The sequence below is a fragment of the Rhinolophus sinicus genome, chromosome 17, assembly GCF_057876585.1.
Source record: "Rhinolophus sinicus isolate RSI-liver-muscle chromosome 17, RSI-T2T, whole genome shotgun sequence".
Taxonomy (NCBI): Eukaryota; Metazoa; Chordata; class Mammalia; order Chiroptera; family Rhinolophidae; genus Rhinolophus; species Rhinolophus sinicus.
This window is the reverse complement of record NC_142517.1, coordinates 107,057,558-107,083,060: the sequence shown is the minus strand read 5'-3', so window position 1 is coordinate 107,083,060 and position 25,503 is coordinate 107,057,558. Positions and strand designations below refer to the sequence as shown.

At 40.5% G+C, this 25,503-nt stretch overlaps 1 protein-coding gene across 1 annotated transcript in view; it reads right to left on the bottom strand.

Annotated features, from left to right (window-relative positions):
* The window catches only part of SLC9A9 (solute carrier family 9 member A9), a 572,969-nt gene that overhangs the window by 411,347 nt on the left and 136,119 nt on the right, over nt 1–25,503 (bottom strand). The window contains exon 5 of the mRNA XM_074334001.2: nt 3,543–3,658. Within this exon, the coding sequence (XP_074190102.2) occupies nt 3,543–3,658 (116 nt within the window). The remainder of the gene's footprint in view (nt 1–3,542; nt 3,659–25,503) is intronic.

Here is a 25,503-nt window from a genome sequence, read left to right as displayed (position 1 = left end):
AGACATTAAAAATATTTTTCTTCCTCCACACTATGAGCCAAATAAAACAGATAAAACTGGAAAAAATATTTGTAACTTATATTCCAAAGGGTTAATATCCCTAATATACTAAGGGCTTCTAAAACTTGAAAAGTGAAAGACCAACAACCTCACTGAGAAAGGGTATCTTATAAACAGTTGGTTTTCAGAAAAAAGTATGTCCCCTAAACATACAAACGTTCAACCTTATTCATCACAAGAGAAGTACTAAGTAAAAACATAGGGTGATATAAATCCTCTCCTCTCATATGAGTAAAAATCCAAAATAGTGACAAAATTCTGCATTAGCAAGCCTACAGAGAACAAGTGCTGTCACACATTGCTAGTGTGAATGCAAAATAGTACAAACTTTATGGATAGGAATTTGGCATCTAGGAGAATTAGAAATGAATTTACCTTTTAAACTGTTTCTAGAAATCTATTCCAAAGAAACACTGACAAAATGTGAAAAGCTATTAATTTCAAGGTTATTAACTGCAATATCATTCATCCTAATTGCAAAGGATAATAAAGAACCCAAATATCCATCAACAGATGATTGGTTGAATAAACTGGGTACTCTGCAGCTAAAGAAGAGAATGAGAAAGATCTTCATGTACTGCTATGAAGTACGGTCCAAAATACTGTAAATTAAAAAAGAGTAAAGCAAAGAAGTAGCATATATTAGGTTGGTGCAAAAGTAATTGAGGTTTTTGCTATTATTTTTAACCTTTTAAACCGCAATTACTTTTACACCAACCTAGTAGAGTGTGTGCATGTTTGTGTATTTTCTTAGATTTAAAAGTAGAAGGGTGAACTAAAAACCAATAAAAATGGTTGGAAAATTAGGGTAGAGGGGAAGGGATAGAAGCTAGATTGTTTTTCTTGTTCTATTCTATGGTTTTCATTTTTGAATTTTGTAGATATTTAATTTAATTTTAAAACAAAAATTAAAAGCAAAATGAAATAAATGAACATTATTGTATATTGACTTGTAACTCAGCAATACAGAAATTATTTCAAGGCTCTTAAAACAGAGTAATTTTTAACTTATTATCCCTAGTAGCGTATATCCAAAAGGTAAAAGAACCACAGTGAAATCTTAAACAGTTTTCAATAATCATATTTTTAGAAATAATATGTATATTATAATTTTTAAAATATGTATTTTAAGCAAGTAAGAAATTATATTAATGTAATAAGGAGATGAAAAGTAGGCAGAAGAAAAATTAAAATACAAATAAAAATTCAAGGCAGTTAAGCAAATTTGAGCTGAAAATATTAATATGAATTTACGATATTATTTCTCCTTTAAAACAAATAAAAATATCTAGAAACAGTTACTGATGCAGTAGTAATGAAAACCCCTAATGCCCAAATTTTGGTCTGTAAATAATTTTCCCTCTTAGAAAGAACCAAGGCTTCTTGACAAAATGGCTGGATCCAAGTCAGGGTAGAAGAAATAAACAAGATAAGGTTGGAACATCTACCCCTACCCCAAAACAAGAAACCTATGAAAGACCACTGGGGTCATGACAAGAGTGTACAGGAGAAACTTGAAGGGGCTCCCAGTTGTCAAAGATGGAATATGTATACTGATCATCAAACAGAATGACAGCAGTAGATTGAAACATATCAACTATGTTAAAACCCATTTGTTGATATGATACTTACAAAGTCTTTTTTCTTGGTTATATGTGAAGGATACTAGGCAAACAACTTATAATTTTGGAAATTAGTACATAAACGGAATGAATCAATCATTTATCCTGCTGTTTTGTGCAAATGATATCATGAGTACTCAAATAGTTGATATGGAAAATTGCTTCTTTATAGGAGAGTACCAGCTAATAAATACAAAAGGTAGGACAGAGTTAGCATACCACTCATTTGTAAGCCCTAATAAATACTGAAGTAAGCAGTAACTGTAGACCGGAACCAAAGCCATTAGCTAAAATGAGGAACTCTAAAATATAGAGCTTCTCAGATTTAATGTGCATATGAATCATTTGAAGATATTGCTAAATTCTAGAATCTGATTCTGTAGGCCTGGGGTTGAGCCTGAGATCCCACATTTATAACAAGCCACCATACGGCATTGATACTGCTGGCCAGAGGGCCATTCTGAGAAAGAGACAAGCAGCCTCTGACATCGGGGAGCTGGCCTCATATGATCAGCTGGCCCTTGGTGTTCTTCCACTGAACATAAACAATTTCACAATGCATCAGACAAGGTCATTCTGTGACCTGGATGAAGACCAAAACAAGACTACTGCATGATCATGTCTAAACGCAAATGATGAACCCTGCCCGAAACATAAAACTGACCAACCTCTCCCTATCCTGGTTATATCAGTGGCCGTTGCTTCTTCACCAGTTGTAGTTTTAGGCTCAATCCAGTCTTCCTTCCTTCTAGGTAAGATTTATTCAAATGCCCAGTTACTTCTGCTTCCTGACAGCATCTAATCTAGAATGAAGACTCAATTCCTTACACCCTCCTTAAAATCACAAAACATAAGCCCAAGTCCTATAATAAGTCCTCTCTGACACCCTCTGAGAGCATTCTATCACATGGCAACATGTAATAAATGCACCTTGTCAAGTGCAGGTGTGTTCTGGTGGTCTCTGTTGGAGCAGTAACTCAATAGTGAGGTGGGTCAGCCTGACAGCTGGCTCACTAGTCACTATGTGCTTCCTGCTGCTATGGGGACTTGCAACACCACCTACAAGGCATCCGTCCCAACAAAGATGGATCTGTATTAAGTCTTTAGATTTAACCATCGGTTTACAAGAAATACAGGCGGTAGAGGTACAAATAAAGAGCCATATTCAATTCAACCACGAGATAAACTACCTTTTTTTTTTCAACAAGTAAATGACAAAAAAAAAAAAAGAAGATGGAGGGGAAATATACAGATTACAAGAGACTCAATAGTCATATCAATCAAATGCAGCATGTAGCCCTTGTTTGTGTCTTAATTTGTATAAACTACTACACAAAGTAATAATGATAATGACAAAAAGAGGGAGTACAGGTGGGTATAGATAAAAGCATTGGTCATATTTGATAATTGCTGAAGGGTGTATGACAGTTTTTGTGGGTGGTTTTTTTTTTTAGTCTCTCTACTCTTAATATGTTTGAAAAGATCCATAATAAATAATTTTGAAAATATCTTTTTTTTTTACCATTTAATTCAGTAGCTCATTTTTGAAAGAAGACAAGTTGAATAGAGGAAAATTAAGGACTGTAGCTCAAAATGGCTACATATTCTAAAGAAATAAACTGTAATAAATTTAAAAGAATCTTCCCACTACTGAAATTGCTTTCAGGCCCATTTTTTGAGAGTTATTAGAATATTCACCTGTTTCTTTTCTCTTTTTTGTAATCACTAACAGATGTGTCAACTGCATGTGAAGAGGAATAAGGAATTATTATATAGAGTAGGGTGATAGTCTTACAGAAACATTCAGTTTAAATGTTTGATTCTTAAAAAGAAGAAAACATTATTTGAGCAATTAATTACCTGGATCTGTAGCAGATATCAGTGAACCAAAAAACAGACAGTCAGTGAAATGGAAGTCTCCATTTTTCAGCTGGCCAGCATTTACCATAGCCTTCACAAAGCCATACATAACTAACCTGTTGAAGAGAAAAATGAAATCTTCAAATATCAAGTTGAATCCTGTGCAAGCCCATGCCATCACAAGTGTCATGCACAAATTACACTGTCCTGCCAATTCATGGCTGTGCTGGCTCTCAGTACCCCATCTAAATCTCTTGATTATGAAAGCCACTTTTACCAAATATCACAACTAATTCACCTGGAAAAAGGTAACAGAACATTTTATAGTATCTTTCAGTGAAAACAAGATAAGTCTCAAGGATATAAAAAATAATCTGTCAAATATGGTATAGCAAACCACGCTCACATGCACAGGGCCTGGGTTGACATCTGTAAATGGATTGCTTTTCAGTTTTTATTGTTTTGTCTGCTAGGGATGTCTGAGAAGGGTTGACATTTCTAGTCTGTCACTGCAATGAGAAGGATGTTGGCCACTCACAGGGCACTCAGTCAACCAGGCACTTTACAATGGAGGAGTCTGTACTACTGCGATGTCAGGACACTTCCAAGTGGGTGGGGAGTCACTGTTAGGTTAGAAAGCCTGTAACGTCAACACACTGTGGAAAATGAATCCTGAAATGCTTATGTTTTGATCTTGCAAGGAAAGCTGTTTTGTTTCTTTGTTTTCCCATGAGATTATAATGTTTATAAGCTTACCAAACCTACTCCATGGCAATTGTCTGTTTTGATCATCATTTGCCACACTATAGCTTTTAGTGATACTTAGTTATTGACTTGGCTGATTCACTTTGATAAAATCCTACTAGAGGAAATAGAGATTGGTGAATTGGACCATAGTAAAATCACTACAAGTGATTGTAAGAGTCCTTAGAAACAAACTATGGACTTTCAGACTAAGAGATGCATGTTTAAATATTCACATATATATAGTTTCTGAAAAATTGTTTTAAGGTTGTAAGCATGGCTAAAAAGGCTCAAAGTCAGATATTAAAAATTATAATGTCAAAGAGAATGCAGATGTTTCAAATTCTGTTAAGAAAAATTTTTTTGTGAGAGAATATTTCAAATACACCTGCATTTAAATCCAGTTTCTACCACTCACTAGCTATATGATGTTAAGGCATTATGAAAACTTTCTGAGACTCAATATCCTTATTTATGAAGTAGGAAAAACAGTAATAGTTAGCCCATAGAGTCGTTTTAGGATTACTTGAGATAATACATGTTTGATTTTCGGCACACAATAAATTTTTAGTGAGTTTACTATATTATCAAAATAGGTAATGTTTATTTACTCTTTCTATTTCTTCACATATTTTAACTAATTTATCTACATGTTGATCCTATAAAGTAGTTATATGTATTTTAGATGAGAAAATTGAACACAGTGTGTCAAGTAACTTGCTCTAGGGGACACAACTATTAGCTTGCGAAACCGAGATCTGAATTACAGGGAATCGGCTCCAGAGCCGGGCTTTTAACCACAACAGCATATTCCCTAGATGGATAGTTTTATATTTTACGTTATTTATTATCTCACAGGATACACTCACAATTACCCCATTAGGTGGTCGCTCTAGGTAGTACAAAGGAGCAGCAATGGAGTTTCCCTAAGAACCTGGAAATAATACTACTCTCTGAGTTGAACCATTGAGACGATAGCTAGTGGGTTTGAGCAGAGAGATCCAATATTGCTGTGAAGTGTGGATCCTAGTAGTAGGAGAGGCTGCACCCTAACGAGGTGGGAAGAACTGACCTATCAGAAAGGCTGTGCCACGGGACACAGCAATGGTTACAGGAAGAGACAAGTCCACGAGGCCTCGGTCATGGCAGCCCACCCACACTTATCTGGTGAGGGTCTTCCAGTTACCAGGGTGTGCAGCCTCTTGACAGGTATGGAGTAGCTTCAGTCAGCTTATTTTTTCATTCAACAGACATTTATTATTGAACCCCTACTATGTGTCAAGCTTGGTGCTTACAATACATCAGTGAAAGAAACAAAAGATCCCTGTGTGCATTTTAGCAAGACGGACAGTAGTAAAAAATAATCATAAATTTAAAATTTATCTGTTTCCCACATCACTTTCTGAATTGGAATCTACAGGTCTGATCAATCCTGGGCCATTCTAGCTGGTCATGCCATTACCACCGAAATGCTCTCCGACACTAGTCCCTCAGCCTCTTCTGGGGTTAGCCCAGCTTCAACCAGTCCTCTCTCATCTGAGCTATGGCTCAAATACTGAGTATTAACAGGCTCTGTAATCGATATAAACTTTATGACCTGTGACTACATTTCTGAATTCTATACCCATTAGTTAATTTTACAGGTTAGGAATCTGAGGCTCAGAATTAAAATGACTTGCCCCACATTGCAAAGAAGCATTAGACAGGTAAGATAAAAAATATATAGGATATACTATCCAGGCTTGGCAAGGCTATATGGAAACTAGAAGCCTCATATACTATTGATGGACATGAAATTAATGGTTTCCAATGAATTTATACAAAAAAAATCTGAACAAAAAGTTGTGTATTCAGATATTTTGATTACTATTATTTATGAGTGAAAAATTCAAAGCAATGTAAATGTCCAGTGATGAATTGTAGAACACACCTATGATGGACTTATATGCAACTATTAATACTCTAGACAAGACTGTACATTTCATGCAGAAAAGTAAACTGATAAAGCAAATTAAAAGCTGGCAATAAATAAAAATTTACAATTTTACAATAATTAAACATACTTAGGCATACATATAAAAAGAAAAAAGATCAGAAGCATGTAGTCTAGGATGTTAATAGTGGCTATATAATGAAAATAAATGTGACTGTTTTCTTTTTTGTTTTTCTGCATTTTTCCAGTTCTTTTTAGATAACAGTCATAATAAAAACAACAATATACATTGGTGAGTGCTATCATGTGACACAGTAGACATTCAATGTGTCATTTAATCCTCAGCATTTTATGAGTTAGGTTCTTTTTACAAATGAGAAAATTAGGACTCAGAGAGGTTAAGTAACTTGCAAAAAGTCACAGAAGTTAGCTTGTGATGGAGCTACATTTGAAGCTAAGCAGTTGGATGCCAAAACTTGCACTATTAACCACCAAATCTATAAAGCTTTTGAATTGCTTTGAAAGCAGGAGAAGTACATGTGCATGTACACACACACACACACACACACACACACACACACACACATTTGTTTAAAAAAAGAAAGTTAATGACTTACTTCAAATCAACTCCTGGATATAAAATAACTATAATTCCAATAGTTTCCTTGAGATAATACCCCCTCCATCCCCCCAAAGAAAAGCTCACTTCATTACGAGCTCAATATGGTCATTGTTAACAAAAGTCATTATCACTGGTAATTATAATAAGCCAATAATTAGTGTGCACCTACTATGTCCAGGCACTCTTTTATAAATTGTAGCTATTGGCATTGTTGCTTCATTATTATTAATAAAAACTAGTTATAACCATATCAATTAGGAGGCAAACAAAATGAACCCATTAGCAACACTGTGTTCCCACAGAGTGGTGTAGTCTCTCAGCACTTCACAGAAAGTATTTCAGGTGGTTGAGGATACAAGAAAGAGGTGGGTCAATGGGGAGAGGCAATTCCGTGAAGTCTAACGTGTGCCGCGCTGTGAAGATGGCAGACCTCAGTGAGATGTCCTCCAGGAGTCAGTCTGTGGTGAGTGACGGGTGGGCACAAGCAGCACTACCTCATAAAAAGTAAAATGGCTGATATCATTGATTTCAACAAACATCCACTTAGTGCTATTCTTTGAAAAGCAGACTGCTGCTGCTATGGAGGATACAAAGATGGAAATCCATGACCTGCCTTCAAAGACTAGAGCACCACAGGATGCCATATATGCTAAGGGAAGGCGTTGGGTCAAAGGGAATTTTGGGGAATGTCCAACCACACAATGCTCTGCACAATTACTTTAGGGAGTGTTTAGGACACATGCACCGACTTTGAATTCCATGAGCTGCTTTCACACTATTAGAGCTCCACTCCTAAAGGCATGTGGCAAAAATGTTTCAAAACAAAAAGTTCAGACGGCTCACTTGCTTGGATGATTTTTAGTATACCATCTTAATCTCAGTATTTTTTTTTTTTAAAGAATACATCTTCTTTTTAAAAAATAGCCTTGATCAAGCTATGATTAGATCTATTTTTTGAGTTTCTAGGGATAAGCGAGGAGAGTTATTGTCAGTTTGGAGGGACAGCTCTGTGGACCAGTCCCGTTAACTGTCAGAGGGTCTTGTCCCTGCTTACCAAAGCACGGGAACAGGTCACTACAAGAGCTCACTCTGCAATGGGAAAACCCCGCACCAACTGTCTCTGGAAGTAATATGAAGATTATAGTCTGTGTCTACATTTCTGATCTCTGTACCCAAACATATTTATTTGGATAAGTATCTTTCCTTATGTATTTGTTCATATTTAATGGATAGTGTCAATCTCACATTTTCTTTTTTCCTGGGGCACATGTGCAAGGCCAATACCCCACTACAGAACTCATAAATTCCCCTTTTTCAGCTTTATTGAGATAAAATTGACATATAACATTGTGTAAGTTTAAGGTGTGCAATGTGATGATTTGATATGTGGATAGATTGCAAGATAATTACCAGAGTAAAGTTGGTTAACACATCCATCACCTCACAGTCATCATTTTGTGTGTGTGTGGTGAGAACGTGTCAGATCTATTCTCAGCAACTTCCACCATACAGTGCAGTACTGTTAGCTATAGTCACCATGCTGCACAGTACATCCCCAGAACGTGGTCATATTCTAACTGGAAGTGTGTACCCTTTGGTCACCTTCACTCACTCCTTCAGCCCACACCCCCTGTGCCTATTCTCTGTTTCTTTGAGAGAACTCATAATTTTTCAGTGCTGGGCTGGATGGGATTAGGAAGGTCTACCAGCCAAACTCATTCATTTATTCACTCATGGGTTCATTAATTTGCTCATTAAGTCATCCATTCAACAAATAATTTTCAATAGACATACTTTCTCCTCTCAGGGAGCTTATATTTTTTGGGGGTAGCCAGACATTTAACAGCTAATTTATAACTTATTATTTCATGAATACTGTGGTTAAGTTCTATGGAGAGAGTATAGAGTGCACATGTGCCCACATCTGCCAGCTGGGAAACACTGAAGGGAGACTGCATCTTATGGGGGGATCACGAGTTCAATTTCAGAAATGTTGAGACTGAGTTGCTGATGAGACTGTTGGATACACAGATTTGATCTCCATGAGGGGTTTGCAGGAGGCAGATTTGAAAGCAGATACTGCATGGTGCATGTTACTGAAGCCTTGCGTGTGGATGAAAGTCTGAAGAGAATGTAAAGTGGAAGGGAGCCCACAGTTGAGGCCTGGGGAACTCCAGTATTTGAAGATGGCGGAGAGACAATGAAACATCAGATAATGCCAAGAATCAGTCAACAGAGGCATGAGTAGAAATCTAGGAAAGTGCCACAGGAGTCAAGAGGAGAAAGTATTTCAAGAAGAAGGGCATAATAAGTAAGGTTGAATGTTGCCATGAGGGCCACTTTATTGAGTGTCATTACAAATGTGGGGCTAAAGCAAGATTGGAATGGGTGAAAAGCCAATGGAATATGAGGAACTTGAGACAGGCAACATACTCAAATTTTCTGAGAAGTTTGGTTATGAGGGGAGCCAGATCTCTCTCCAGACAAAGAAGGAGGATTGAGGTGAGACTTAATTTGGTCATGAAGATACGAAGAAGGAGCTGGAAGAAGCTCACCTTTTATGGGGACTCACAAATAAGGGTGCCCAAATGATAATGCTGCTTCGTCAAGAATGCCGTGAGGTAGTAAGCCTGACTCTGGATGGAATTATAAGGGCCTTTGAGGGTCTACAGAGCCATCGGCTCCTGCAGGTATCAAAGGGATGCTTTTCCACTTTTGTCACTGTTTCTCACTGTGTGTGTGTGTGTGTGTGTGTGTACGCACGCGTGTGTGTGTGTGCACGTGTGCACGTGTGCACTTTACTAGCATACAAGTCTTTACTAAGAAATACAGAGACAAATCAGACATGATTTCCACCCTCAGGAAGGAGAGGCAAGTCACCTACATGAGCAGAGCATGTGACGGAAGGTGCTACGTGTACTAGAGAGGTGCAGATCAATGCCCTGAGTTCACAGGGGAGAAGAAGCTCTCTTTAGCTACAGACTCAGGAAAGGCTTGAAGAGGAAGTTGGCATATCTGCTGAACCTGAAATACACATTCAAGTAAGGAGACTGCCCAGCAATAATCCATCTATGTGTCAGATGTCCCAGCTACTGATTTGTTTTTCTGGAATGCAAAACCTTTCCTATAGAAGGGGGTTTGTTCTTGAATCTGTACAAAACCCAATGGACAAAAAAACGAAACCCCTCCTTTGGCAATCCAGGGAATTGGTGCCATCTGCCAACCCTGCAAAGACCAGGGGGGAAGTACTGTCCTGATGGAGCTATGGCTCCAGTTAAGGCTTTTACCTCAGCACCCAGTACGGGCTGCTGTGCCCCAAGGAGCCCAGTAGCCTGCGAGGCCTGCTGTAGCTAAAGCAGGTGCTCAGATTTCATGATGCTCTATGACTCCTTAGGTCCATTTTACTTTTCCTACCAGTCTCAAGACTGTTCTTCTGTTCCATTGACAGTTGGGGAGAAGAGGATGAAGGAGTCATGCTGGCTTGTGGGCATTAAAAAGTGGGAGATGAGTTGAAGTCCCACCCAGCTTTGCTGTAGTCGTGACCCCTGTCTTGTTCCTATGTCAGATCTCTTGCACAAGGAACTGTGAAGATTGCAGACTGCCTGCCCTTAACCTTCTCTCCTCTGAAAGAGGTGGAGGGAGAAAAGCTTTAGAGGAAGGGGGAGGTTGTATCCAATTATTTTACCCCTAAGTGGAAAGAGGAGGCTGGTTAGGGAATGGAATAGGGGTAGGAGGAGGGGAGCAATGAAGGGAGGTCTCACGGTCAGGGCCATAAGTGTGTATGTTGAGGCTGGGAAATCCTATGTCACGACATTTGGCCACACAAAAATTTTGTTTTTCAACAGCCAACACCAAGACAATCACACCCCCACAGTTTTCTCTACCCCTGGCCTCTACTCTCCTCTTAGTTGCCAACCAACCCTGGAACCTTGATTATTCTTAAGGCATCTGTCTGTCACTGGGTGGAGACTCTCTGGCCCTGAGATTATAAGAAGACAGCGGTAGGAACGGCGGTGTGGGAAGAGGGGAGGGAAGAAACATTTGCATATTTGTTGAGTACCTATTCTGTACTGGGCCCACCAGTTGGGCAGCCTCATGATTCTTATTTTATAAACAATAAAACCCAGCAAGTGATAGAACTGAGATTTAAACACATCTTTCTTTCTACATTTTACTACTGGACACTAAGTAAAAATTTAAGATATCTTTGCTTTGGCTTCCCAAATTAAAAAAAGCCAATTATGATATTATTAGTTCCTGGTAGAATGTCTTTGACATGATACATAATGGGACAAGTTCCTTAACGGTTAGGAATGGCCCAGAACACCTCCCTTTGAGGCATTTAATTTGGCTGTAAAAGTGTACAAAAAGCACCGTGCCTTCCATGATTTTCCAGTTAAACCAGTTCTGTATCTGGCTTCCTGTGGGCCTAGAAGTGGCCACCATATATTTTCAGGAATGAAAAGGCTGCAGAGACGAAGTTGTGATGACATATATTGTTTTTTAACCATGGCTGGGGTCCAAGGCTCTGGGACTTTGCAACCTTTGGAATAAAGTTAAGTGAGTCCACTTCCCACATACTCTACTGCCTGTCGATTTGCCACCATCCTGGGCTTGCTATCTAGAGGCTTCACTCACCTTTGCATTTCTTCACTAAATCCTGCTCTTAGAGCAACCTGTGCAGTTACCTTCAGGGAATCAAGTTTCCCATCTGTAAAGTATTTCAAGGTTCTTGGAGGAAACGTGATGTAAATCCCAAGCTTGAATATGGAATGGGCATAAGTTGCAATGCTGACATGCAGTAAGAGGTAGAAACCTACTGAAAGATGAATGGCATACAAGTGAGAAAAGAACCAGGCATCCTGATTGCATATCCACTCATGTCTACTATCTGGGAACATGGTGGCTCATTCGGGATGAAATGGGATCACTTCTGAGAAGACTGAGAAGGGCGATGGAAGCAGTGTGGAACACAGCCACACTCACTAAATGACAGCCTCCCTTGCAAAGCTTGTCAGGCTGTGCCAGCATCCTGGGATGTGCAGACCCTAACACTCTCTGAGTAAGCTGAGCTCCTCACCGCTCTCTACTTCTTGGCCGTCCCTCTCCTCCTGCTTTCAGAATACCATGCTTAGTGCTCACTGTATGTAAGCACTGTTCTCTTGCCTCCATCCCTCTCTCAAATCGTAGCCCCACTGTTCATCCTCAAATGTGGTTTGTAAGGTCTCTTCTGTATGTCATCCAGGTCCTAAATTCCACATGTGCATTCTTTGTGTGCCCATCTAGCCTGATTAATTGAAAGAAAGACAGCACATCTGGGCAGTTGTGCCTTCTGCTCTCCCTGCTCCAATCTGCATTCTTTGCACCTATTACTCAGCCTTCCTAGATCCAAGGGTTACAAAGATGACTCAGATGTGGCTTCAGTCCTCTCAGAGCTCACAGATGAGGAGAGATAAGAAGCAATGTGTGTAAATAACTGGACTACTAAGTAAAAAATTACAGGTTCGGTAAGAAAGCTGAGATAAAGTGATACGGGGTTTGGAGGAGGAAGGGAGAAACATGGTAAGGGGAAGAAGGCACTGGGGCGGAATCTTTATTGCAGATGGGATCAGACATGAGTTGTGATAGGAGAGGGAGTAACAGGGATGGTCACTGCAGGGAAAAGTTATATGGACCACCAAGACAAGTGGGTGCTAACACACGAGGTGTGGACAGTGAAATTTGGGTAATCAAGTACTATAAGTTCTTCCAGAGTGTATTGCTATATATTCTATTTCAGTGGTTCTCAAATTTTGCTGCATATTAGAATCACATAGGGAGCTTTGAAAATCATGATGCCGAGGCTTTGTCCCATACCAAGTATATCAGAATCTCTGTAGGTGGGACCCAGGCATCAGTAGTCTTTAAAGTTCATCCATTGTTCCTATATGTAGCCAGGACCTAGAACAAGTATTCTAAATCCCCACAGCTTGTCTCTACTGTCCAGACCAATCACCTGGTGGTCAGCAGGTATGAAGAGGTGCCTGAGATTCTGCATTTCTAATGAGCTTCCAGGTGGTGTCGGGGCTGCTTGTCCCAGGCTGCACTTTGAGTGGGAGACTCTAAATGAGGCTGCTCTAGCTAAGGAAAAGCACTCAGCCGTCTGTGTGCGTTCAGGCCTGATGGGAAACTCATCAAGGGGGGCTGAACTCACTTTGAATTCACAAGTGGAGCTTGCCTGAGATGCAACTGCTACAGAGCCCCATGGATAAGCACCTAATGCCTACTGCATGGTGACTTGGTCTCTCTGCGGATTTGCAGATGAGAGACAAGGATTACTGAAGAGCTTGTGAGAATTCAAGGTGCTATTACCTCTCAACTCCAACTTGGAGCTCCTTTTAGAAGCAAAAGGGTTGAGAGAGAGGGAGTGGATGAATGTCTCACCTATTGAAACACAAATTTAATGGGGAGCTGCGTTAAGCTTGTGTCTACAGCTCTGCAGAGACGTCCTTCTGAGGTCCCTGTTCCTGACACAGGGAAAGACCTGTGTGATTGCTTTGATCTCATGGAGGCTGGTCATTGAAAAGTTCTACCGAGTTATCAAAAGTGGTAAAAGGAATTGTCAAGCTTTTCTTTTAAAATATTTTTTAAAATACTAGCAGAAATTGCATGTTTGTTAAAGGAATACTGTTCCGGTTAAATAAAACAACAGGTTTCTATACGAAAGACAGTTTGGGGAATATAATCAATAATGTTGTAAAGATTTTGTAGGATGTCAGATGGACACTTGTCTTATTAGGGAGTCCACTCCATGGACGGTGTAGACGCCTGAACACTCACTGCAGTGTACACCTGAAGCTGAAGCTGAATAACAATCAATGTCAACTATAATTTAATACATATATATATAGTCACAGGATGTGGAGTACAGCATAGGGAATAGAGTCAGTGGAATTGTAACAACTACATACGATATCAGAGGGGTAGAAGATTGGGGGGGTTATCACTTTGTGAGGGGTGTAAATGTCTATTACATTGTTTTGTACGCCTGAAACTGATACAAAAAAATAAAAATAATCCAAAAAATAAAATAAAATGCAAACTGGAAAGAAAAAAAAGAATATTAAGTTCAATAGTCTGATTAATTTTTAGAATATGCTGTCTGCCTAAATAATATTAAAAGGTAAATATTTATTATATTTTTAATGTGTAATTTTAATTTTAAAACTATGTAATTTATTAAAGTTATTTTGAAAATATTTTTTCAAAATATTAAAGTTATTTTTCTTGAAAACAACAACAGGGTTCTTTGCTTTGGACTGAACTATATCAGCTCAGAAGCTCTGATTGTCTGTACAAATATGTGTGTGTGTGCACGCACGCGTGTGTGTGTGTGCACACATATATTATACACAACACACACACACACACATATACACACATATAATTTTTTATTAATACCAAGTAAGAAAGCTTGTACAAAATATTTCACAGTGTGAAGCTCAACTGGGCTAAAGCAGCAAGAGGAGCCTGCTGCCCTGTGTGCACAGGCTCTGGGCCACCACGTCTCACGTCTAAAAGCACATGCAGGACTGCTACCTCATTGGCCCTCACCCCTCTTGAGAGGTGCATAAAATTGAGGTCCATTTTTCTCCTTCACAGATGAAGCAACTTCCACAGGCGCTCAGAGGCCTGGTATCCAACACTCCAGAGCCTTTGCTCTGCCACTTTTTCTCACGGTGTGAAACTGAAACATTGTTTGGAATCAGTTGTTTATATGGGGAGAAAAAAACAAAACCTAAAAAATTAGTCAACCCAGAACTCCTATTTAAACACATAGAAACCATGACCCATCTAGGTGAATGGCTTGGCCAGAGTCACACGGAGCCCAGCTGGTAGCAGAGCCAAGACTAAAATGCCAATTTTCTCCTGAAGTGATTTCACCAAAACTGGCAGTTTTCACTGATTCTCTACTGCCTGGGATTTCAGCAAAGAAAATAAAAGATGGGAACTGAATATAACTTGCTTAATTTGTTATTCCCAGAAAAATTTCCCTTCTTTTCTGTATTCCCCAAAGGGTATGTATATTCTTCAGCTGTACTGTTTGGAACCCCAAAGCCAAGTACTGGCTGCAACAGATGCAAATTACAAGGAAATGCAACTCCAAGCATTTTCCCCAATCAGATCAACTTGGCAGCAAGTAGCAAGCTCATAAATAATTTAGGTGTTTAAAACATATTCAGCTCAAATTAGAATGTTATACTATTTACTGTTTGACTGATGGCTTTAAAATATATCACCATTATTGGTGACAAGGTAGAATGAACAATTTATCTTCTGAGTGATGAAAATCAAACATGAATTCCTTGCACTGATTCTTCTTTTTCAAACATGCCAATATATTTTTGAAAACTTTTAGATCTAGACTGGAACACTTCAAATGGCCTGCTTTGCTTATGACGCATGTAATACAACTTGTTACTAGAAATTCCTTTGTACTTGTAAAGTGAACTTCCTTTGCAATATTTCAAATCACTTTTCAGAACAGATAAGCTGTTCTCATGGGTTTCTCTTCCCGATACAGAGTTTACCCACTCATAAATGCTGAAAAAAATTGCTAAAATGTCTTAGTGAACGAAAAAACAATAAAATATTTACTACCATAAAGTAATCATTCCTTTATAAACCCTGAACTTTGAAATCACTGCTCTTGTTTCCCACCACCCCAGCAACACAACTAAGTATCTGTTAAAAAGGGTCACTTGGTTTGCTAAATCTTGTTACTCCCAAGTGTCCCTGGTATAATATTAACTGACCAGACCCATGGCTAGATGTACATGGGGCCAGCCTGACCAATCACCCATCCATCTGGTCTATCCAACACTAGACAATTGATATAACTTACTCTTCATCTGTGCCCCTACTTCCCCTCTACTAACCCCCATCCACTTGATGAGTGGATGGGCTTTATCGTATTAGGCATTGAACTGAAATGTAGACAGTTCTGTATATCCCCATGTGGTTTGAGTTGAATGGGCTTTGAATCCAGCTATAAGACAGAACCTAGCGGGATGAACCATCTGCAGACAAGGGCCAAGTAAATGGGCCAAAATTTAATAGTTTGATTTCTTATAAACTGTTCCTCTGGAGAACAAAGCCCCTGCTATCATCAAGTGTGATTTCATCTTTAAGAACACAGTGCCTTCTTCTTTATAAAAATGGTGTTCAGAGGAAGAAGAATCACGAGTACTTATTAAGCCATAACATACATTGTTAATTGATTACCTGTGGTGTGCCCAGTACTCTGCCAGGCATTGGGCACAATATGGAAGAAAGATAACGAGCAGTCTGTCTGGGTACATAGGGAAGTAAACAGACGGTTACAATCGAGTGTGGCAAGCCCCTGCCAATTTCTAGCTCTTTGACCACGGGCAAGTTACCTAGCTCACCTTTTCCTCAGTTTCCTTGTTCATAAAATGGACAGAAATATAGTCCTCCTTTTGTGTTACTACCAGAGAATCACAGCTGACTCAAGGGGTTCTTTCGTTCTTCTAGCTCTCATGTTTGCTGGGAAACACAAAGGGCCATTTAGCATTCACATCTCCTTTAGAGAACCAGTGAGTTCTGAAAGGCTCGATTTGGAGCTGTTAAGAGAAGCATTTAATAAGTTGTTTTCAACATAGAAACATACATTTTCATCTAGTTTCTCTATAGAAAGTTGCCAAAGCCTCATTGGAAAGAGTAATTCTTCACACTGGATCTAGTGCTATCACCATGATATGCATCAGAGAGGCCCCCTCTCTGAACACCATTACATCTAATCTCAGGTCCCCCTGAAAAACGGAGGTGAGAGCCACGCAGAATATGGTGCAGGGTAGCTTGCCAATAAGTCACAAGTAGCTTAACAGGTTTAGTCATTATGAAAATATTCAAACCAATATCACAAAATTTCCAAAGCCTAGTGAACTGACAAGGGAAAATGATAAGAGAAAGCAGATCTATAACAAAAGAAGTCACAGAGGGAAAAGAGCCCTGGATCAATGGAAGTATATTCTTGCAGATATTGAGACATACTAATACCACTGTATTTAACATTGGTCAGATCTCAGCTAAAACAGTGTCTTGTTTAAAACACCTCATTTGGAAAATACCTCCTAAGATACAGAGGGGTTAGAAATATGTTAGATGGGTGAGAGATGTAGGGTTGGGTTTACTGCCTGAGAGAAGGCGAAGAAGCAACACGGCACCCAGAGTTTAGAACTGAGGGTGGCCATGAGGTAGAGAGAAAGAGGATTTAATCTGTGTTCCTTCAGAAAGTCAGGGGACAAAAAAAGGGTGTGTGTGAACTTTACAAAGAGTCAGAGCAACCTATTGAACAACTGTCCAAAGAATGAGTTGGGAATGTGCTATTCTGGGAGGTAGTGAGTTTCTTTTCCTGGAGTAATTTCAGCATCCCTGAAGTATTCTACAGACAGGACACTGGTTACTTGAGGGACTGAATTTGGGGGATGGAACTCAATTAATTTTAAGGTGATTTAAAACTATAAAACTTTACAATTTTATAAAAATCTGAAGGAAAAAAAAGCGAAGACCAAGAGAAGATGGAAAACTTTCTAGTTGACAATATTTTCTAGCATTTAGTCAGTTATCAAGGTAAAAACAAAGACAAGTTTGACAGGATGTAAAATCTGGCACCAGGAACTGATGTTATTAAATAGCACTCTCTTCCTAACTTGACAGCAGCGTCTTCACAAATGCATAGCTTGGGATTAGAATGTGAACAAATGAAGTTATCCTTGTATCTGTCAAATACCTCACCCTCCCCAGGATACGGGGGGAGGCATTCACAGAACTCATTTAACTCCCCAAGACAGGCGAACAACGCATTTTGCTTTCCCGGATGACTGTAAAATGGATGTCCAACAGGCTGACTACCATATGGGACACCAAGGGCCCTGTTTGGCTTCTAGGAGGACCTGCAGCCACCTCAAGCTCTCTAGCTCTGATCCTGAACACATGGTTTTATCCAGAACCCTGGTGTTACTCCAGCATCTCTTTTCTTAGCAAAGGCACCAACTCCTCCCAGAAAACTGGAGGTCATCTTGGAGACATCCCTACCCCATTACTGTAGTCCACTGTCCCACATGCAACCCATCACTGCACTGACATTTCACCTCCTGAATTGATTTTAGTTACATCCACTATCCAGTCTAGGCTAACACCACATCTCTGGATATTTCCAAGCCTGCTGAAAGGATCCCCTGTATCCCCTCACTTTTCATCAATGTGTAGCCAGAATAATTTTAAAACACAATTGACCATGAATCCCCATGCTCAAAATCTTTTCATGACTTCCCATTGCTTTTAAATTAAATGCAAAATACTTGTGGTGGTTAATCCTATCCAGATCCATTCCTCATCCTTTCCACCTTGCTTTGTGCCCCAAGAGGCTGATCTATATGCTCCATCAATGGACTCCTTTAATCCCCTGGCTTTTAGTTAGATTTGACCAATGTGGGTAAAAGGACACTGGGAGGAGATTAGAGTAGGAGAGAAGAGTATCGCTGGGGTATTTATTCTTTATTCTTTCAGTTCTATCCCTTCAGAGTCCATAATTAACTCTCTTTGTCCTTCAAGCAAAGGTCATAGCTCCATTCAGTTGGTCCTGTCCACACAGCTTCCTCCAGATTCTAGTCCCACTTTAGACAACGGTGCCCCACTTAAGAAACTGGACTACTCTTTATGGGTATTATTTGTCTTGCCCACGTCTTTTAAATAGTCCTAAAACATCACTCTTTCAAGGAAACTATTTGGACTCTCCTGCAAGAATCATATCTGCCAAATAGAAATTTTATAATGCCTATACTTGTTTACAGCACTCACCAGAAAAGTAAATGATTAATTTGTGTAATTGATTGTCTAATGTCTGTTCTTCCTGCCAAGAGGGCAGGGACCATCTCTGTCTTAGCCATCCCCAGACCCCAAGAGCACCTACATATTGGCGTTCAATGGCTATATATGAAGTAAGAGAGTCAGTAAGGGAGGGGCAGAGGGAGAGGTACAGAGGAAGGCCAAGGTTAGTGACCAGAACCATCCCCGACCAAGGACTCCTACACTGAAAGTCCAAGAAGGGAGGACAGCATATACTGTTCTCTCACTGTCACAGCGAGGCTGGGGAACATATGACATCAAAACATTGCTCGGCAGAATACAGTTCACAAAGAGATTATTTGTCAAAGAAGGTATCTTCAGTGAAATGTACTTTCAAAAGTGCGGTTCCTACTCCAAAGATTAAGTCATTTTCTATCTCACTGCATACCAGCCATCACAGTCCATAGCGACTTGGCTGACTGTGATGTAGGTATTATCTTGAGTTCTTTTCAAAAGAAAAGTGGTGGTTTTTATTCAAGGCTCAAATGTCAGTATAGTTTAGAAAAACCACATACTTAATTTCTTGTTCAGTCAGTATTATCTGTTAATTATCAGTTCACATCAAAGGATTACTTACAGGGTCTCATCTCAGACTCCAGACAAGTGGGGAAGAGTGGCTGCCATTGGCCGGGGAGCCTGTGCAGAGCTCAAGCAAGTCTCTCCTATTAGGAGGTTGTAAGAACCAAAAGGAGAAAGGGCACTGACACACAGCACCCTAAGGGAGTACAAGGTCACAGCTAAAAAATATCAGCCCAGAATGGGGTTTCCAGTTTAAATGCTGGTGGATGAAGGCTGAGGCAGAACAAAGAAAATGAAAACAAACAAGCAAGATGATGACCAAGGGGGAAGTGGTGAGTAAGAGAATGTGCCCAGGCAGAAGGAAGGAGAGAATTCTAGAGTGAAAGTGTAAGAGCCCTTATGTGGCTTTTTTCCTGTTGGTTTAGATGTCCGGGAGGTCTTGGGGGGACAACAGCAATATCTGCACTGACCACAATGGGTGAGACCCAGAATGGGGCAAAGGGGCATGGGCAAGAGATGAGGGCGAGGGGACTGTACATGAATCACCACCTTTGGCTGCTTCACAATCTGGAGCTCTTAGAGGAAACCCACTCTGGGGCCTCCCAGGGTAGGCGTGCCACGTGGGGCCCCTCCAGAACCTCAAGGATGTCCTTACACAAAATAGCACCTTCTGTAGACACCAGCATTTCTCAGACTCTGAGGTGCAGACCCGTCGCTTAGGGATCTTGTTAACATGCAGACTCTGATTCATTGGATCTGGGGCAGGGCTGGAGATTGTGAATTCTAATACATCCCCAGGTGATATGGATCCTGCTGGTCAGCAGACCACACTTCAGGTAACAGGTCCTAAACTCCATACAAGGCAGTCAGTTTCCTCGTATCTGGGCCTGGCTTCTCTTATTCATCCTTCACCCGCCACTGAGGTTGTAATGTGCCTGCTGAGTGGCAGCTGAGTGCCTCTTTCATTGTCAGGATTAGTAACTAACAGTAAAAGATTACACATAAAGATTCAGACTATGAGCTTCTCTTGGAAAAATAAAAAGATCTAGCAATGTTGAGTGGAGCTGAGTGGAGGCTGGTGGCCTGCTTCAGATGGGGTGTCTCTCCACCTCGCTGCAGTCTGAACTGCTCTGACGTTGAGGTGGTCTTGACCTCTTACATCTTGCCTCATCCCTCTTTGCACGTGTGTCTAAGGGTTCTGATACACTAGTTTGAACTGAGATGCACCCCATTTGTTTATTGGAGAAGCATTTTGCTTCCAGTAAAGGCTTTTCAGTTATCAACACATGCTCTATTTTGGAGAGCAATGTCACTGGCACTGGGGATGGAAACAAGGCCACAAAAAACACACTTCTGTTGCAAGGTGGCCCTATCTGTCTGCAGATACGGAAAGCAAAAATGAAGAGTTGAATGACCGGTGGCAGGATTAGTAGGTCCACACTTCACAATGTGGACACAGTATTCACAAGTGGTAAGAATTAAGCAGCTAATCTTGCTCAGTCATGACGGAAGGATCCAGATGGTGCTGAAAAGTTCAAGCCACAGAAGTGAAGATCAAATAGGTTACAAGGAGTTCAACAGGAGAGAAAAGAATGACTGAAGCTAAAGAAAAAAAAGAAGACAGTGCATCCCACCTAAGCCATTATTAGGAATTGGCAAGTGTGCAAGCCTCTGACTAGAAAACATTAAGAACAAAAAAGAAACATTCAGAGAGAACAGTATAAACCTGAAATGACCCCTTTTTTCCTCCTTGCAAGTCTTTGGACGTGCAGGCTCGCCTACTGGTTTAACTTGCACTGTTTACTTAAAGTTTTCTGTTATTCTTACATATTTCTCTCCCCCACACGTAAGATATTGAGAAGAAACTCAGGGGAAAATGTTTTCCTTGCATAATTCTTTCCCGTTTTTGTTGAAACAGTATCTCTAACACCAGCAGTGTCCGCCCAGAGTGAACGTTTCTGCCCTTGTTGTGGACTCAGCGGCTGAGCGAAAGGCAGTTGTGCGCCAGCAATGCCTGCTGCACCAGCCCTGAGTGCCTCAAGGAGTGACACGTCTGGGTGCTGACAGCTTCCCAGCCCATCCCCACCTCCCCTGTGGACAGACAGGTTCTGGGTGGTCCTGGAGCCCTTCGTGGAACCCCTGCTGGTGACCAGGCCCAGTTCTGCAGCAGCTCTCCTGGATCACAGCACAGCCAGGGGGTATCTCACGGACTGCAAATATCCTTTTCTTCACTCTTTGGTCAACAGTTATTAATCATGAATTCCATTCCTTTAGGACCTTGCTTTCTGAGTTTTAAGGTGACAACTGAATAAAGGGCAAAGAGCCTTTGACTAGTAGCCAGAAACTCTGGATTTGATTACAAGCACTACTGTTTAGCAGTTGTTTAAACCAGGCTCAGTTGGCCTCTCAGCACGCCCGTCTCCTCTAACGATTAGGATACCAATACCAGCCTGACGAGATGGTATGCTTGCGTACAGTAGACAGGTGGCTGTTGAATCTTAAACAGATTTTTAAAAATCCGTGCTATTGTGTTCACGGACATTAATTTCTTCAGGTGTTCTTCCCATTCACATTTGCTTCTTTATAGAACACAATACACAATTGCTGAGAGGTTCTAACTGTGGGAATTTATATTCCATGGCAGAGAAAGGGCTCAGGTTTTCCTCATGCAGACAGGTGACCTGCCACCTCCTGTTCTATGAGATGTTTAGGGCAGGACTTGTAGTTCCCTCAAAGCACCTCCCTTCCTGTGGGGAGACATCTAGGCCACACCAGCCCACGGGCACGGAATGCACAGGCATAACGTTTGATGATAATAAACTATAAATTTAAACCCGAGTTTTACATGGGGTAAAAAGACTCCTTTCCTTATGCCTTTAATAAAAATACAGATGAAACTATGTAACAACAACATACTCTTTAGCTTTCAAGTAAGCCTTTTCAGAAACTAGAGGAATTAGTTCAAAAGATAGAATTTTGGATCAGCTTTTGATTACATTTGCCTAATTAATCTAGTCATTATTTTACTTGAGTATTGCTCGTTCTTCCTATCAGGGAGATGGTGAGAGTATTAACAATGTAGAAGATGATAGTACTGGAGAAATACTAGAGGCCATATTTTTACTTGAAAATAAAATATATGCAGATATGTGTGATGTTCCTTGTTGAACAACATGTGAGGCTAATACAATTGTACCTTGGCACCTGTCGTTACTTTCATATGGAATACCTTCTGTCTCTACCACTCACACCCTCTGATACCCACCTGAAATTGTCCTATGAGTTCACATCTCAATTCAGAGCCTGCTATCTTTGGAGAGCCACCTTGACCTGCCCACCATTTCCCATGGGTCTCCCAAGGTAGGCTCTCTCCTCCTCCGAGGCACGATTCCAGGGTAGGTGTAGCTTACCTGTTGTTTTGGAACATTTGCTTACTTGTTGTCATTAGGCTGTGGGCGCCCGAGGGCAGGCACCAAAAATCATTCTTTTTCTTATCTTCAGTACCTAGCATAGTCCCTGACATTTTGGAGGAGCTAAACAATTGCTTGCTGAAGACATTTGTGATAAATGAAAACAAAATGAAACACTACTGTGGTTGTAGTATTGAACTATCCCAATCCCAGTCCGGTGTAGGTCTTCCTGTCATTCTGGAAGTCACCCTCCATTTTTCACTCATCAAACCAAGTGTATGTCTGTCCAACACGGTAATCCTTTCTGCAGGCCAACTTTAAACAAACCAGAGAATCAGAGGCCATCCTGCACGGGGACTCCTTGAAGCGCTCCACTGAAAAACTGCTTCTCCGACTGCTCCCATTATTCAGACGCCCAGGAATTATTTAATTAAATAAATAATTACTTTCTCTCTCATACTTGGCTGGAATTCCTAACCTTAATAGCTGGCAGCATTTTCAAAAGGCTTCAAGATGAATGTACTAAATTAAGCCCAATTGATATTTGTAAAATTCTAATACACATACACACTCACACACACACAAATGTGCCATGTTTAGGTTCTTTACTGGAATTATGAGGCAAATATTCCAAGAGTTCTATCCATATAGCTACACACAAGACAAATCATTTGAAAAAAGAATAAGACAGATTTCTACGGAGGCCCAGGGTTTCTCTTTGCTGACGCTTTCCTGGCAATGACAGTCAGACCTAACTGTGAGGTTGGAGGCCACCTGAGGAGGAGGTGTTTGGCTGCCAACGCCTCAGGCCACACTTGCTAAGGAAAGAACAAATGAGCAGGTGCAGAGTTTTATTTTTTTAAATCCAACCCAGGCAGAGAGAGGTGTCAGGAAACCAGGCTTTCCTGCTGGTATAAGCCTACTCGAAATGTCTCCCAGGCTTACAGGTGTCCTGATACACCCTGTAACTGCCAAGAGCCAGCGTCCCTTTTCATCTCCACCTTCTGTTGCTTCCAACAGTCTCTCAGCTTCTCTCCCACTCCTCACCTCCCATCCACCTGTCCCCGGGGAACACATGTAGCCTTAGAGGGAAAATGGGCAGAGTATTAAAAAGTGCCTTCCCGGGTTCTCATGTTCAAGTCCAGGTTAGGAAGGCACAAGCCTGGGGGAAGAAGATGTTGGCTGTTTAGGTACAGGAAGGACAACCTTAATGTTTTGAAGCTATAACTCATGTGGAGTTCAGTCCTTAAGTGCAGGTCACCAGATATAATTTTTGTACCCTGTAAAGGTCCCCAGCACCTGCCGCCATGGGTGGGGGCACCATTTCTGCGGCCGGTGGAGGCTGGGCTGGCAGCATTGCTTCCCAACTGACTGGTCTTCAGGAAGCCTCGGGGACCAGAACTCGAGCTCACTACGGCCCAGGGCGTCCTCCTTGGAGCCCGGGGGTTACAGCATGAATGGACAGGCTCAGCCTGATCTGCATGTCGGAACGTGCCATGAACAAACTGGCCCACATCTTCAGTTATTACATGGGTGGCACCATTGAGCATGTTTTGGAAGTCATACCCTACATGCCCCAGAGAATGTGCTCCTGGCACTCTGGGCAGTGGAACAGAACCAACTGACTGATATCATCAGTCAGGGGGCACAAAGCAGTCTGGAGACACAGGAGAAATTTGGGATCTACCATACATACCAGAGAAGGCCAGGACCTGCAGCTAAGATAGGTAGTAGCTACTAAAAGAGATCCAGTTGGGAAAACAAACAAACAATCCCAACACTATAAAAAAATTCAAACGATAAGTGACAAATTGGGAAAAATATTTGCAACTCACGTGGACCAAAGGTGAATTTTTCTAATATAGAAAAAACACAATAGAATTTTTTTCTCAGAAAAGAAAGAACATATAGAAAACAAGAAAAGACTAACATTCTGAGAGACAAAAATAGGGTAAAGGACATGAATAAATAGTACACAGACAAAGAAATACATCTCTTAACACGTGTAAAGACGGTCTACTCCATAATAAGAGAAGTGTCAATTAAAAACACATTGAAATCATTTCTCATCTACTGATACACAAAAATTCAGATGCTGAAACACTGAGTTGAGGCTGTGAAGAGTAAGCCGCCTCATGTGGTGCTGCTGGGAATCAACAGCGATAGAATCTATGGACGGTGACTCAGTAATCTCTATCAGGACTACAAACGCATTTCTTCTTCAACCCAGCAATCCCACGTCTGCACATTTATCTTATAGGTTTACCTGAGCATATGTGAAATGGCATATGTACAAGACCATTGATTGCAATATGGTTTGTAATAAAAGGTTGAAAACATTCCATATATAGGCGACTGATTAAATAAACACTTATATGTCCACTCAGTGAGATTCTCTGCCAAAGAAAGGTGCTCTGATATAGAAATATCTCCAAAATGCAGCTGAGAAAAAGATGCAAAGCACTGTAGTTAGTGTGCTACCTTTTATGTAAGTAGAGAAAATAAGAATTTTTCTTATTTTTTATATTGTGTAAAGAAACACTGGAAAGATATAAGAAACTAATAAAAGTTACTTACTAGAGGAAAACAGTATACATGGATAGAGAGGTGAAATCAAGACTTTTTAATGTATATTCTTGATATGGTTTGGTTTTTGAACTATGTTATTATCTTATACAATCAAAAATACAATAAAAATTAAAAAGGTGTACACAGAGTCAGGATCAGAGGTGACACTCCACACGCAAAGCTCCTTCACAGGAGTTCAGAGACCTCAAGGGATTTCTGAATAAGGACAAAAGCTGGATGCTGCTTTTCATTTAT